Source organism: Bubalus bubalis, chromosome 4 (assembly GCF_019923935.1).
Source record: "Bubalus bubalis isolate 160015118507 breed Murrah chromosome 4, NDDB_SH_1, whole genome shotgun sequence".
NCBI lineage: Eukaryota > Metazoa > Chordata > Mammalia > Artiodactyla > Bovidae > Bubalus > Bubalus bubalis.
Window position 1 is genome coordinate 234,957 of NC_059160.1, and position 14,992 is coordinate 249,948.

The following is a 14,992-nucleotide window of genomic DNA, read 5'->3' on the forward strand; positions in this document are numbered from 1 at the left end:
TCCGTTCCTCGTGTCTGCATTGCCTTTGCCGCCCTGCAGATAGGATCATCAGTCCCATTTTTCTATTTCACATATGCGCGTTACTGTATGATATCTGTTTATCTCTTTCTCACTTACTTCACTCTGTAAGTAGTCCTACAATGAACACTGGGGTTCACGTGTCTTTTTCAATTATGGTTTCCTGAGGGTGTATGCCCAGTAGTGGGATTACTGGGTCATATGATAGTTTTATTCCTAGTTTTTTTTTTAATTAATTTATTTTAATTGGAAGCTAATTACAATATTGTGGTGGTTTTACCATACGTCGATCGACATGAATCAGCCACAGGTGTACATGTGTCCCCCATCCTGAAGCCCCTCCCATCTCCCTCCCCCTCCCAGCCCTCTGGGTCGTCCCTGGGCACCAGCTTTGGGCGCCCTGCTTCATGCATCAAATTTGCACTGCTCGTCTGTTTCACATACGGTAATATACATGTTTCAATGCTATTCTCTCGTGCTGCCCCACCCTCTCCCTCTCCCACAGAGTCCAAAAGTCTGTTCTTTACATCTGTGTCTCTTGTGCTGTCTTGCATATAGGGTCATCGTTACCGTCTTTCTAAATTCCATATATATGCGTTAGTATACTGTATTGGTGTTTCTCTTTCTGACTTACTTCACTCTGTATAATTGGCTCCAGTTTCATCCACCTCATTAGAATTGACTCAAATGTGTTCTTTTTTATAGCTGAGTAATATCCCATTGTGTATATGTACCACAACTTCCTTATCCATTCATCTGCTGATGGACATCTAGGTTGCTTCCACATCCTGGCTATTGTAAACAGTGCTGCGATGAACACTGGGGCACACGTGCCTCTTTCCCTTCTGGTTTCCTCGGTGTGTACGCCCAGCAGTGCGATTGCTGGGTCATATGGCAGTTACATTTCCAGTTTTTTAAGGGATCGCCACACTGTTCTCCATAATGGCTGTACTAGTTTGCATTCCCACCAACAGTGTAAGAGGGTTCCCTTTTCTCCACACCCTCTCCAGCATTTATTGCTTGTAGACTTTTGGATGGCAGCCACTCTGACCGGCGTGAGATGCTCCCTCACTGTGGTTTTGCTCTGCATTTCTCTGATCATGAGTGATGTTGAGCATCTTTTCATGTGTTTGTTAGCCATCTGTATGTCTTCTTTGGAGAAATGTCTGTTTAGTTCTTTGGCCCATTTTTTGATTGGGTCATTTATTTTTCTGGTATTGAGCTGCATGAGCTGCTTGTATATTTTGGAGATTAATTCTTTGTCAGTTGCTTCGTTGGCTATTATTTTCTCCCATTCTGAAGGTTGCCTTTTCACCTTGCTTATAGTTTCCTTCTTTGTGAAAAACTTTTAATTAGATTCCATTTGTTTATCTTTGTTTTTATTTCCATTACTTTGGGACATGGATCATAGATAGGATCTTGCTGTGATTTATGTCAGAGTGTTCTACCTATGTTTTCCTATAAGAGTTTTATACCAACTCTATCAATTTTTAAGTAGCTATTTAAGACTAGATTACATCCATTAGTAACTCAAGGGTAGATTATGTCTGTTCCTGTCCATTAATAATTACATCTGTAATTCATTCCTGACAGTCAGCTGTGCCCAATGTCACCAGCTGGCATTGTCTGATAATCAGTGAAAATGGATTAATTAATCAAGAACGTGGATGAAGCTCAGCAGCCTAACAGCAACTTTAAAAACATGGGACTTAAAAAAAAAACGGGCTTCCCCGGCGGCGCCGCGGTGAGGACCCCCTGCTCCCGCTGCGGGCGGCGTGGGCCCGGCCCCTGGTCACAGGACTGAGACCCCACACGCTGCCCTGTGTGGCCAAAACACCCAGGTCCCACGTGGGATGTGAGACGGTGGCAGGCAGTGCTCGGGGAGAGATTGGCAGTTTCTTTAAAAACAAACCATCAGTAAAACAAAAAGAACAGAACTCTAACACCATACACACAAAAAAAACTCAAAATGGATTAAAACCTTAAATGTTAGGCCAGATACTATAAAATTTTTAGACGAAAACATAGGGAGAACACTTTCTGACATAAATCGCATCAAGATCTTTTTTGATCCACCTCCTAGAATAATGAAAATAAAACAAATGGGACCTAATTAAACATAGAACTTTTGCACACAAAGGAAACCATAAACAAAAAGAAAAGAAAACCCTCAGAATGGGAGAAAATTTTTCAAATAAAGCAACCAACAAGGGATTAATCTCCAAAATATACAAATAACTCATGGAGCTAAAAAAAAAAAAAAAAAAACAGTCCACAATCAAAAACTGGGCAGAGGATCTAAATAGACATTTCTCCAAAGAAGACATACAGATGGTTATAAAGCACTTGAAAAGATGCTCTGCTGCTGCTACTGCTAAGTTGCTTCAGTCATGTTCGACTCTGTTCGACCCCATAGATGGCAGCCCACCAGGCTCTTCCATCCATGGGATTTCCCAGGCAAGAGTACTGGAGTGGGTTGCCATTGCCTTCTCCAAAAAAGATGCTCAGTACCACTAATTATTAGAAAAATGCAAATCAAAACTACAATGAGGCACCGCCTCACGCTGGTGGAATGGCCTTCACCAAAAAAATCTACAAACAATAAACGCTGGCTCTTCCACTGTTGGTGGGAATGCACACTAATATAGCCACTGTGGAGAACAGTACAGAGGTTCATTTAAAAACTGAAAATAGAACTACCATATGGACCAGCAATCCCACTCCTAGGCACAAATCCAGAGAAACACAGAATTCAAAAAGGCACACGCACCCCCGGGTTCGTTGCAGGACCACTCACAGCAGCCAGGACAGGAAGCAGCCCAAGCACCTATCAACAGAGGAGTGGATAGAGAAGACGTGGCACGTAGATAGCAATGCAACGGAGTATCATTAGCCATTAAAAAAGAACAAAATAATGCCATTTGCGACAACATGGAAAGACCTGGAGATTATCACACTGAGTGATAGAAAAATATCTATGATATTGATTGATATGAAAGAAAAATATCACAAGATATTGATTATATGTGGAATCTTTAAAAAGGTTACCTATGAACTTACCTACAAAACCAAAAGTTACTGTACATACGTAGAAAATAAGCTTTCGGTTACTGGGTAGGGGGTGAGGCGGGAGGAATAAACTGGAAGACTGGGATTGCCACGCGTGTGCTGAGTCACTCAGTCATGTTTGACTCTGCAACCCCATGGACTGTAGCCCCCCAGGCTCCTCTGTCCATGGGATTCTCCAGGCCGGAATACTGGAGTGGGTTGCCATGCCCTCCTCCAGGGGGTCCTCCTGGCCCAGGGATGGTGCCTGAGCCTCCTATGCCCCCTGCACTCTCCTGGGTTCTTTACCGCTAGAGCCACCTGGGAAGCAATAAACAATAGTATAAAACAGGTAACGAATAAGGACCCACTGCACAGCACAGAGAACTCTGCTCGGCACTCTGCAATGGCCTACCTGGGAAGAGGCCCTTTCCCATAGAGGATGGATAAAGAACGGACGCTGTATTTGTACAATAGGTTCACCTTGCTGTACACCTGAAGCTAACACAGCGTTGTAACTTATACCCCAATACAACTTCTTTTAAAAATTAAAAAGACAACATACTGCTTGGGAGAAAATATTTGCCAATAACATAACCAAGTGGGTGGAGAAGGCAATGGCACCCCATTCCAGCACTCTTGCCTGGAAAACCCCATGGACAGAGGAGCCCGGTAGGCTGCAGTCCATGGGGTCGCTAGGAGTCGGACACGACTGAGCGACTTCACTTTCACTTTTCACTTTCATGCATTGGAGGAGGAAATGGCAACCCACTCCAGTGTTCTTGCCTGGAGAATCCCAGGGATGGGGGAGCCTGGTGGGCTGCCGTCTCTGGGGTCGCACAGAGTCGGACACGACTGAAGCGACTCAGCAGCAGCAGCAGCAACCAAGTGGGTAAAAGTCGCGCAGTCGTATCGACTCTTTGTGACCCCCCTGGCCTATACAGTCCGTGGAATTCTCCAGGCCAGAATACTGGAGGGGTAGCCTTTCCCTTCTCCAGGCTTCTTTCCAACCCAAGGATTGAACCCAGATCTCCTGCATTGCAGGTAGATTCTTTACCACCTGAGCCATAGGGAAGTCCATATAACCAATAAGGAATTCAAATCCAAAATATATAAACAGCTTGTACAATATCAAAAAAAATTTTTTAATGGACAGGAAAATATTGAATCACTATGCTGTACACCTGAAGCTAATATAATATTGTAAATCAACTATACTTCAATTTTTTAAAAAAGAAAAAATTAGGAAAAATATGCAAAAGACCTGAAGAAACATTTTTCAAAATGATATACAGATGGCCAACAGGAACCTGAAAAGACACTCAACATCATACATCATCAGGGAAATGCAAATCAGATCCACAATATTACCTCACACCTGTCAGAATGACTTATCAAAAAGACAAGAAATCATACGAGTTGGCGAGAACGTGGAGAAAAAGGAGCCCTCGAGCACTGTTGGTGGAATGTAAATTGGTGCTGCCAGCATGGGAAACAGTACAATTTCCTCAAGAAATTAAAAATAGAACATATGATGCAGAAGTTACACTTCAGAGTGCCTCTCCGAAGGAAACAAAATAATTTAGTTTAAAAATGTAAATTGAAGTATTATTGAAAGGTTTAGTGTGTCTCTGCAGCCTACGCTTGTGGCCTCTCATCTTTTTTCTCTGCGAGTCGAACTGTTTTCGTCAGCAGTCCCATTGCATCAGCCTCAAGAAACTGGCCTTTCTCAGCTTCTCAAGAATATGCAACAGAAACCCTGCAGCTTTTTAAAACAAAAACCTCACAGCTACTCTTGGTTTTCTATCTCACTGATTGCTGGATTTTTGTTTAGGTTGACAGTTTATTAAATACACTATATTTGTACTTTATTTGGTAATTTTTTAAATCATTAATCATTCACACATGGACTTAATAAAAATTTACTTTATAGAAAACCATCTGCAAAACTAAATAAAAATTAAAAAGCACATTTTGCCCATGTTACATAAGCTGCTCAAAATGTCAGAAATTACTTTAAGGTGATCGTGAAACATAAGATGGCGTGATTTCATTAAATCTGACAGCAGACCATGACTTCGGGAGTATTAATGTTGAAATGCGGATGCAAAAACGTCTATTAACTAAATTGTTTCCTAGTGTTTGAGAAACAGGACAAAACAAAGCACTATTTTTTCTTTACAGACAGACATTTCTGTAAATCCATTTTCTATACACTTTCTCTCCCACTCATAGAATTTCTTGTGCAAACGGATGAGGCAAAAAAATTCCTTAAAATTTTTTTTAAAACCCTAGATCCTATTTACAAAACATGCCAAGGGAGAGTTTTAAGTAGGTGTTATGGCAGAACTGGCTAAAGGTAAATACAGTCAAGTCACAGAATATGCCTTTACTTCTGCAAATGTAAGTCGTTCTCCCCTCCTTTCTGGGAGAAACACACCTTCAAGGTATGGGCTGTAAAACAACACACAGTGCAAATACAAAGACGTTTACAAATTCTCTGTATTTCCAGCTCTTGAGACAATACTTTTTGAGAATTGAGCAGCAAAACCAGAGCCAGCTGGTGAGCAGCCAGAATACCACGGTAATTGGATACGTGGCCATCTCTCCTTGAGCAGCCTTTGCTCTCCGCTTCCAGAAGTTGTAGATCTATTTAGTTAATCTGTCATCTTAACGAAGCTGCACCTCCAAGTTATGTCATCCAAAGTTCCTCCAGCCGCTGTATCTATATTTGAAATGCACACCTGACCTTGTCAAGATGAGGATCAGAAGTGGCGGCCGCAGACCCACCACGCAACACAGGTATGGAATCAGTTCTGACCAGCTGTCAATTTCGGCCAACAGCATTTTCTTTCTTTGGCTTTCCGGGTGGTGCTAGTGGTAAAGAACCTGCCTGCCAATGCTGGAGATGTTTAAGAGATGTGGGTTTGATCCCTGGGTCAGAAAGATCTCTTGGAGAAGGGCATGGCAACCCACTCCATCTTGCCTGGAGAATCCCATGGACAGAGGAGCCTAGTGGGCTACAGTCCACAGGTTCACAAAGAGTCAGACACGACTGAAGTCACTTATCACGCACACATCACATTTTCTCTCATAAAGCGATCTCTTTTTAGCTTACCAACTGCACAGATTTCTGAGGGTTTGGAGGAGGTCTTTCTGAATTCAGAAAATATAGCTGTCTTTCACTTAGCATAAGCACCGGAGGCGGTGTTTTTAGTGCCAGAGGCTTAAAGGGAGATGACTGTGTAAGTGATGACCTGTTGGTCTTGACTGGAGTGTCTTCCTGCCACAGCATTTCTCTCTGGAACCTGCATAACCACAGCAGCATTTGGAACTCCTTGGAATCCTTGTTGCAGATCAGCACTTGGTGCTGCTCCCTTTCATTTTTCCGGGACCCTCCCTCATTGACCAACACCTTCAACTAATTTCCGCCATCTCGGCAGCGGGAGAAGGGCAGACTGCCCCACTCACTGAATGTGCATCGGCCACTGCTTGCATTTTGGCATTATCTGCTTCTGTGCTTCATATTGAATCCTTTAATGTGCTTCAATACGCATGTGCCGGACTTCGAGTCACTCTCATCCCCCTGGGCCGGCTCGAGGGTCCGCGGCAAGGGCCACGGCCCTCCAGCTCCCTTGGCACTCCTGGCTGCTAGCTTTCACAGATAATTTGTTAATTTCTAAATATTTAACCATTTTAAAAAACATTTTATACTGTTTGCTTAGAATTGTTTTGAATTGTGATCAAATCATGTGTCCTATTTTATCTATTTATTCAGCTTGTATGTATGGGCTCTTTTTTTAATTGAAGTATAGTTGATTTACAATGTTGCACCAATCTCTGCTTTATAGCAAAGTGACTCAATTACACACATATATTCTTTTTTTTTTTTTTTTAACATTCTTTTCCATTACGGTTTAACACAGGATATTGAACATGGCTCCGTGGGCTATCTAGAAGGACCTTGTGTTTACCCATCCTATATATAATAGTTTATATCTACTAATTGTATGGCTTTTTTGTGGCCCAGTACATGACTGCTTTTGCATTCCACGCGTTTAAATAGAGGCGAGGTTCTCTCTACACACAGCAATTAAATTGAGCTTGATTTCTTTACTCTCGCACTTGTTTTTTGTCTGCAGACTTATTTCCGGAATGGGAGTACTGAAGCCTGGGGAACGGTTGTGGACCGAGTTCTGGTCCCTGGCCCAGCCTGCAGGACGCCTGCCGCTGCCATGGACTCCAAGGAGGAGAGGCTGGGGGCGGGGCCAGGTGGGGCGGTCAGTCCGGTTGCCAGGAGGCGCGACCCGGACACAATGGGGTCTGGGAGTTGGGCCCTGCAGCGGTGGGGATCCAGACACCCCACCTTGCCTTCCCAGCCAGGAGACACAGGAACAGGTCAGTGCATCCACTTCGGGGCCCCCTCGGGTAGCAGGTCCCCCCTCTCTCCCCCTCGCCCCGTTATCCTCCCCCAATGTTCCTAAAATATCTCAGTTCTCCGGAACCCCTGGGAATTCCACTCCCGCAGTGCTGCGTCCAAAGTTGGCGCGCGCACATACACCCCTACTAAACTCATTTTGGGGCTGGGGGACGGGAGATGGCCTCGAAGCTGTCCTTGCCCCGCGCCACTCTGGAGCCAGGAAAGCTGCCATTTGTTTCTCTGGTGTCTGGGATACGCGCGGGCCCCGCCCCGGAGTCAGGCGCATCTGGAGGGAACCGGGAGCGCGTCCCCGGAGTCCGGGCGGAGGGGCCTGGGCCGCCACCTTTTGTCCGCAGGTGTTGCCGGCCGCAAGCGCTTCCACCGCGCCATGGGCTCGGACGTCTGGGTCGGCCCGTGGCGGCCGCACCGGCCCCGCGGTCCCATCGGAGCCCTCTACAGAGGCCCGGGGCCCAAGTACAAGCTACCACCCAGCACCGGTACCAGCGGCGGGCCGGGGGCGGGGGGCCGGCGGGGGCTGCCCGGCAGGGGAGCGGCCGGTGCCTGGTGATGCTGGGGCACCCGGCAGGCTACATCATGCACGACCCGTCGCGGCCCCGCGCCCCGGCCTTCACCTTCGGCGCGCGCCTCCCGGCACAGCAGACATCCTGCGGCCCCGGGCCAGGCCACCTGGTGCCCGCTCGCATGACCGTGCGCGGCCTCGACAGCGCCCCCGCGTACTCCATCTTCGGCCGCCCGAGGCACGCGGCGCCCTTCCTCACTCCCGGACCGGGTCAGGAAGCTGGGGCCCTGGCCTCCTGAACGCCTAGCCGCCTCCCCTCGGGAAACGCCCCCCCCACACACACACCGCCCCGAGTCCCCCTTGGGCAGCCTAACATTCCAAATTCAGTCCCCCCTCCCTGCCCGCTTCTGGACCTCAAAACAGCTCCAAGCCTCACCGGGCTTTGACAAATCGTGGCTCGGATTCCCCCTAATCCCTGGACTCCGGCGCGGGTCCCCACTAGGTCGCCAACCCAGTTCTGGCCCACGCCCCGGTCTGCCCCGCAGGCAGGTACTTCCCGGAGAGAGCCGGGAATGCGGCGTACCCCAGCGCGCCTCGGCACACCATCGCTCCCCGAAACTGGGGCCTCCGCCTGGAGTCACAAACCCCAGGTGAGCCCAAGAAGGCCCACCCTGCACGAACAGTGGCGGGGACACCGGCTAGTCCGCAAAGACCCACTCTCGCTGGCCCCCGCAGGCCCCGGGACCTACACTATGCCTTCGCTCCTGGGCCCGCGCGTAGTCGGCAAAGTCTCGGCGCCGAATTACTCCATCTACGGCCGCAGCGCGGTGGGCAGCTTCTGCGAGGACCTCAGCAAGGTGGTGGGGGGAGAGGGGGGGCGCCGCTGCCCTCAGGGGGCGGCGAGGGGTTGGCGGTCGGAGGGCCCGGAAGCTGGACACAGCGCCTCTCCTGCCCCCACCCCACGCAGACACCCGGGCCCTGCGCCTACCACGCGGTGAACCCTGGGGTCTACAAGCCCCGGGCCCCCCAGTTCTCGATGCTGCCGCGGACTTCGTTCCCCCAAGGCAACACCCTGAATCCCGGCCCTGCAGCCTACAACGTGGACCAGGTGGTCTGCAGTTTCAGAGTCAAGGGTCGGAGGCGGGTAAAGGGGCCCGGGTCGGGATCGAGGGTCAGAGGGGCGAGCTTGGGGGCCGGGAGCCCAAGGCCTGCAGACAGCAGTAGGCCAGCGACGTCTCCTGGGTCCGCAGCACCGGAAGCCTCGTGGCTGGACCTTCGGGGTCCGGCACTCGGACTACCTGGCCCCGATGATGACCGAGGCGGACGATGACCCGCTGGGCGGGCGCTGCGCCGCAGATGATTCTTAAAACCTCTGGAGCCAGCAGCTTGTCGGCCTCTTTGTGCTTGCGGCGGCGGGCGGGCGGAGTCCAGGCTCCCGCAGCCCCTCGCGATTGGTCAGGACAGAAGTGCGTCCGTCGTCCCGCCTCCCCGAGGCGGCGATTGGCCTAGAGCCCCGCACGCCGGGGGGCCCCGCCCCTCCGCGGCTCAGGCTCAGCCATCAGTCCCACGGCTCTCACCCGCCCCAAGACCAGGCGGAACCGACTGGGATCCGAAAAGAACTGGCGAGGGCCACCGAACAGGACAGGGGTCCTGCCCGGGGTCAAGTTGTGAGGCCGAGACAGGGGTCCAGCTGAAGAGGTAACGGAAAATAAACTGTCCCGGTTCCTTCTGCTGGGGTCCCAAGCCTGGGAGATCGAGAGGCGTACCCAACTCGGACACGGGACTCGGGACTGAGAGGTGGACACAGAAGAGAAACGGGACCGGGGTCGGGACACGTGCGCTTGGCGTCAGCGACACGGACGCAGAGCAGCGACAGGTACCAGGTGTGTGTCGCAGCCCAGAGCAGTAGCAGCCCCAGTGACCCCAGGCCCCCTGGCCCCATCTGCCCCTCCCGCGCCTGCTGACCAGTCCCGAGGCGGGAGCCAGAGTCCAAGCAGCTGCCGGGGCTGAGCCACCTGAAGCAAGGAGACATAAAGGGCTTCTCGTGTACTGTCCTGGACTAGGCACTCAAGGCGCACAAATCCGTGTGTGGGGAGGGGTGGCCACCCCACGACACAGAGGTCAGGCCCAGAAATTTCCTGCCCCCAGGGATGCTGCAGAGCCCCACCACTGTCCCTGACACTGAGGATAACCCATTGCTGTCGGAACACCCGCTCTGTGCTGCCTCCACCACCTTACTACCCATGCCTATGGGCCATGCTCTTGGCCATCTGGTGGAGACTGTGGTGCTGACCCCGGCTCTGGCCAAGTCTGGGCAGCAGCTGCCATGGCCAGAAGCCTGGCGCCAATAGCCTGGGGACAAATGCCCTGAGGGCAGAGTCCTGGCACTTGCCCTGGCTGGCTGTGGCTGCAAGGTTAAAGGAAACTTCCTCTCCAGGCCAGAACCTCTGACCTCAAAGAGGCAAGCAACCACCAGCAGGTCCTGACCTAAGCCTGGCCCAGACAGAGCCCCCAAAGGCAGGACCCAGGCTTCTCACTCCCCAGCACAGAACCTGAATCTCCCTTCACGTCAGCCCCCAATAACAGGACCAAGTTATCCAGCTTCTCCTTCAGTTCCCCAGACCGGACTCCCAAGAGAAGAGTTGGGTACTCCTCCCTCCAGCATTAGGCACCAGGACAGTTTATTTTCCATTCCCTCTTCAGCTGGACACCCACTACACTGCTCAGTTCAGCTTCAGTTCAGTCACTCAGTCGTGTCCAACTCTTGTGACCCCATGGACTGCAGCACGCCAAGCTTCCCTGTCCATCACCAAGTCCCGAAGCTTACTCAAACTCATGTCCATCGAGTCCGTGATGCTGTCCAACCATCTCATCCTCTGTCGTCCCCTTTTCCTCTCGCCTTCAACCTTTCCCAGCATCAGGGTCTTTTCCAATGAGTCAGTTCTTCGCATCAGGTGGCCAAAGTATTGGAGCTTCAGCTTCACCAGTCCTTCCAATGAATATTCAGGACTGATTTCCTTTAGGATGGACTGGTTGGATCCCCTAGCTGTCTAAGGGACTCTCAAGAGTCATCTCCAACACCACAGCTCAAAAGCATCCATTCTTCAGTGCTCAGCTTTCTTTATAGTCACAACTCTCACATCCATACACAATTACTGGAAAAACCAGTAAATGCTTAACTCCAGCTGAGGCCTAACCAGGGATGGTGAGGAGAAATATGGGGGTGGGGAAATGACTCTGCAGGTGTACTCAGCATCCTTGCCCAGCCTGTATAAGTTAGCAACAGATGTGATAATGGGATACATGGGGGTACCCTGGATAAGCTGGAGTCTATTCCTGAATTCACTGTTACCCAAAAACCAGAGCGGGTACAGGCAGGCTACTAATTGGTCATCGATCTTGGTTATTGATGGAAAACACAGGCCAGAATCTCTGAAGGATCACTAGGAAGGATATTGATCAGTTATTCATGGGTCATTGGACTTTGGTCAAGACCATCAATGGAAATTTAATAGAAGTCACTAATAGGGACTTGGTCTAAATAACCAATGGGCCTCTGATCAATCATTACTGGGCCATAGGACATTGATCCATATATTTGATGGGCTACTCGTGAGAACTTATCAGAATCAGTCCTGTCATTGGCCATGATTTTGGACATCTGTCAAGGTTGCTGATGAGTCCTTGGTCAGGGTCAGTGATGGGGTCACTGATCAGAGGCCACTGAGAGTCACTGGGAGTCCTATTGCAGGGGAGGTTGGCCAGATACAAGGGCTGGGGGGGTGAGTGGGCTGCTGGTGCTGTATTGTGGGTCAGGAAGCTGGTTCCTGCACATGGATTCCTGCACGAAGCAAGAGATGCGACAGCCACCATCGACAGCCTGCCATTCATCACACATGACCTGACCAGGGTTTGCCTCCCGCATGTTAAAGACCCCTGACCTATGAACACACAGCCACAGGTGATCTGACCCAAAGCCAGCGTCAGTGTCCCACATCAGAGGATGCCTGACCACCCACTCAAGAGGGTGACTTGACTGATGCACCTGTCGTCCCATCACATAGGGCACTTGACAGTCCATGTTCAGGGTCTCTGATCCCTTATGACTGATCCGAGTGTCAGCCTCCCCCACATCTCTCAGGAAGCTCCACGATCTCCATCACCTGCAGACCCCTTAGCCGCCCACACACAGCCCCCCACAGCAGTGGACAGCCCGTCTGCAAAGATGGCAGGCAGGAAGTACAGAAAGGCCGCAGTCCCTAGCCGAGTACAGACCCTGGAGCCTGTGTAGCCTCCCCATAGAGGTCCCCGAGTGGCTGTGGCTTCTTTTTATCTCTGCTCGTAACTCGGGTAGCCTGACCCTGTCTTACCCTGCCGCGGCCAGGGTCCAGCCTCCCCGCTCCATTCCCACCCGGTGACCCTTATCCGAGCAAGACCGACCTGGTCCGGGTCTGGGGAAACTCTCAGAGCCCTCCCGCCGAACACGCTCTTCCGGACCCCCACTGCTGCAGTCAGTCATGGCCGCTCCAGGTGTCTCCCGCCCCCTCCCAAGCCTTCTGTAACCCCCTCTCCAGGGGAACCGGCAACCGAGGGTACATCAGGGGCTGCAGTCTGACGACACGCGAGACGCGGAGTGGATCCACACCGAACCGAGTCTCGGCAGGTTGGTGCGGGGCCTCCGCTCTGACCGCCACGGACAGCCCGCCGTAGCCGCGGCCTGGAGTGAGGAAGCGCGGCTGCTCCTGGACAGCCTGGGGTCACCGCGCTCCGGGAGGGGACCAGGAGAGATGCCCTACGCCCAGAGACTCCCTCTCTCCCGGGCCCAGCTGCTCACGGCTCGCTGCCCCCTCGCCCGCTGGACACAGCAACGAAGCCTAAGAGGCTTGCAGCCATGCGTGCGCCGGCACGCCAGGCAAGGGAGCGGGGCGGAGACCACACCCGACGACGGGCGACCACATCCGGCGACTGGCGACGGCGCCAAGCAAGCGCGGCCGCGGCGGAAGGGCACGACCGCGGACGAAGCCCCGCCTCCTGCACGTGACTTCCGGCGGGCCTCCGCCTTTGGCGCACGCGCACCGCCCGGTGCACGCGGCCGTCTGCGCGCGCGCGCGCGTGTGTGTTGTCATTGACGCATGCGCGCTGACGTCGAGCTGGGCGGGTGGCCCGTGGTGCCGCCCAGTAGCATCTCGAGATTCGGCTCCCCGACCCTGGCGCGCAGTGAGGGGAGGGAGCACCTGCAAGATTCGCAGGCGCGTTCCGGAAGGTTGCTGTGAAAGGGGCTCCCGGAGAGGGGCTGGAAACGTCTGGGTTTGCAGGCCCACCTGGTGCACAACTTGGAGCACGTTTTGTAAGGTAGGAAGGTGGTGTGAACAGGATAAGGGACGTGTCCAAGGTCGTGCAGCCGAGGAACCGTCGGACGGGGGGAGGCTGGACGTTTAGGAGTCTTCGAGAGGGTCCTCCCAGGAGCGCCTGAACAGGTGAGGGGGGACTCGAAGAACTCCTCCTGGCAAACCTCCAGAGGCCCCTGAGAAAGGCACGGAGGTCGCTGAAGCAGCGGCAGGACATGAGTCCAAAGCTGCCGTCGGGTACCTGGCTGTGAGAAGTGGGCGCGAAGCAAGTAGAAACCTTCTCTAACGAGCCGACTGCCGGCTGGAAGTGTACGTGCGAGGGGCTGGCGGGGACTGGGGGCCAGAGCACTGTGGCGGGAGTGGCCTCAGGAGAAAGGTTGCAGAAGGGTCCGAGGAGTTGGTCTTTGGAGGGTAGAAGCCAGAAATTCACCCACCTCCTCTTAAGAAATGGATGTTTATTGCAAACGAATAAATATGCCCAGGGATCCAGCTGAGGCGTGTGCATGGAATGCTTTCCATCAGCTCAGATGCAGGCGACGGCTCAGCTGTTAGAGCTGCCGCCAGGTGGGATGGGAGAGACTGAGGCGCGCAGGCTCAAGAATAAGAGCGACAAGCATTAACGCTTGCTGATGCCTGAACTGGAGTTTGAGGTTTCAGAGGTGAGGCAGTTGAGCCCAAGTGAGTGCCAGGTGAGCAGCTGCTGACATCAGAGCCTGTGTAGGGCTGGCCCTTCAGGTGGAGTCAGGGATCTCCTGCAGACGGGGCACTTCTGGCTTCTGACACTCTCACTCTTTTCTAGAAGCATCAGGTCCATGCTGCTGCTGGCTCGGGCACCCAAAGCTTGGCACAGGCTCTTTCAGCTCCAGCCTCTGGCCCTCCTTGGGACTCCAGGAGGCAAGACCCAGCATGTGAGATACCAGCTCTTCTCAACGCCAGGCCCTGCAGAGACAGGCAGGCAGGGCCAGCCCCAGGGTCCTGGCCTGCGAACCAGGTTACTCATCACAGCCTTGGTTGGGGCGGGACTGGGTGGGGCCTGGCTGGCCATGAGGGCTGAAAAGGAGCGGTGGCGGCAGCAGCAGCGGACAGAGGCCCTGCGGCAGGCTGCTGTGGGCCAGGGCGATTTCAGCCTGCTGGACCACCGGGGCCAAGCGCGCTGCAAAGCTGACTTCCGGGGCCAGTGGGTGCTGCTGTACTTCGGCTTCACTCACTGCCCTGACATCTGCCCCGACGAGCTGGAGAAGTTGGTGCAGGTGGTGCGGCAGCTGGAGGCGGAGCCCGGCCTGCCCCCGGTGCAGCCCCTCTTCATCACCGTGGACCCCGAGCGGGACACCGTGGCCGCCATGGCCCGCTACGTGCAGGACTTCCACCCGAGGCTGCTGGGCCTGACTGGCTCCGCCGAGCAGATCGCCCAGGTGAGCCGTAGCTACCGCGTGTACTACAGCGCCGGCCCCAAGGACGAAGACCAGGACTACATCGTGGACCACTCCATCGCCATCTACCTGCTCAGCCCTGACGGCCTCTTCACGGACTACTACAGCAGGGCCAGGTCGGCCGAGCAGATCACCGACAGCGTGCGGCACCACATGGCTGCCTTCCGCAGCGTCCTGCGCTGAGCTGGGTCATTAAAGGGCTGTGACGGAG

The 14,992-nt window shown here is 53.0% G+C and overlaps 2 protein-coding genes across 7 annotated transcripts; both read left to right on the forward strand.

Moving 5' to 3' along the window:
• The first annotated feature begins 7,363 nt into the window (after window positions 1–7,363).
• Window positions 7,364–9,392, forward strand: ODF3B (outer dense fiber of sperm tails 3B). 4 transcript variants are annotated; one of them, XM_025282582.3, is made up of 7 exons: window positions 7,364–7,461; window positions 7,840–7,980; window positions 8,070–8,273; window positions 8,549–8,653; window positions 8,739–8,860; window positions 8,971–9,147; window positions 9,254–9,392. In XM_025282582.3, exons 1-7 carry the CDS (start codon window positions 7,380–7,382, stop codon window positions 9,368–9,370), a joined length of 948 nt encoding a protein of 315 aa, XP_025138367.2. In that variant the 5' UTR covers window positions 7,364–7,379; the 3' UTR covers window positions 9,371–9,392. The 4 variants fall into 4 exon arrangements, with proteins under 4 accessions (XP_025138367.2, XP_044796624.1, XP_025138369.2 ...); XM_044940689.2 differs by having other exon boundaries at window positions 8,739–8,830; XM_025282584.3 differs by having other exon boundaries at window positions 8,971–9,111; window positions 9,254–9,386.
• Window positions 9,393–9,587: 195 nt separating this feature from the next.
• LOC112577606 (protein SCO2 homolog, mitochondrial) lies at window positions 9,588–14,991 on the forward strand. 3 transcript variants are annotated; one of them, XM_025282588.2, is made up of 3 exons: window positions 9,588–9,886; window positions 12,578–13,355; window positions 14,151–14,991. In XM_025282588.2, exon 3 carries the CDS (start codon window positions 14,164–14,166, stop codon window positions 14,962–14,964), a length of 801 nt encoding a protein of 266 aa, XP_025138373.2. In that variant the 5' UTR covers window positions 9,588–9,886; window positions 12,578–13,355; window positions 14,151–14,163; the 3' UTR covers window positions 14,965–14,991. The 3 variants fall into 3 exon arrangements, with proteins under 3 accessions (XP_025138373.2, XP_044796627.1, XP_044796626.1); XM_044940692.2 differs by lacking the exons at window positions 9,588–9,886; window positions 12,578–13,355 and adding an exon at window positions 13,362–13,480; XM_044940691.1 differs by lacking the exons at window positions 9,588–9,886; window positions 12,578–13,355 and adding an exon at window positions 13,520–13,660.
• Window position 14,992: the final 1 nt, after the last annotated feature.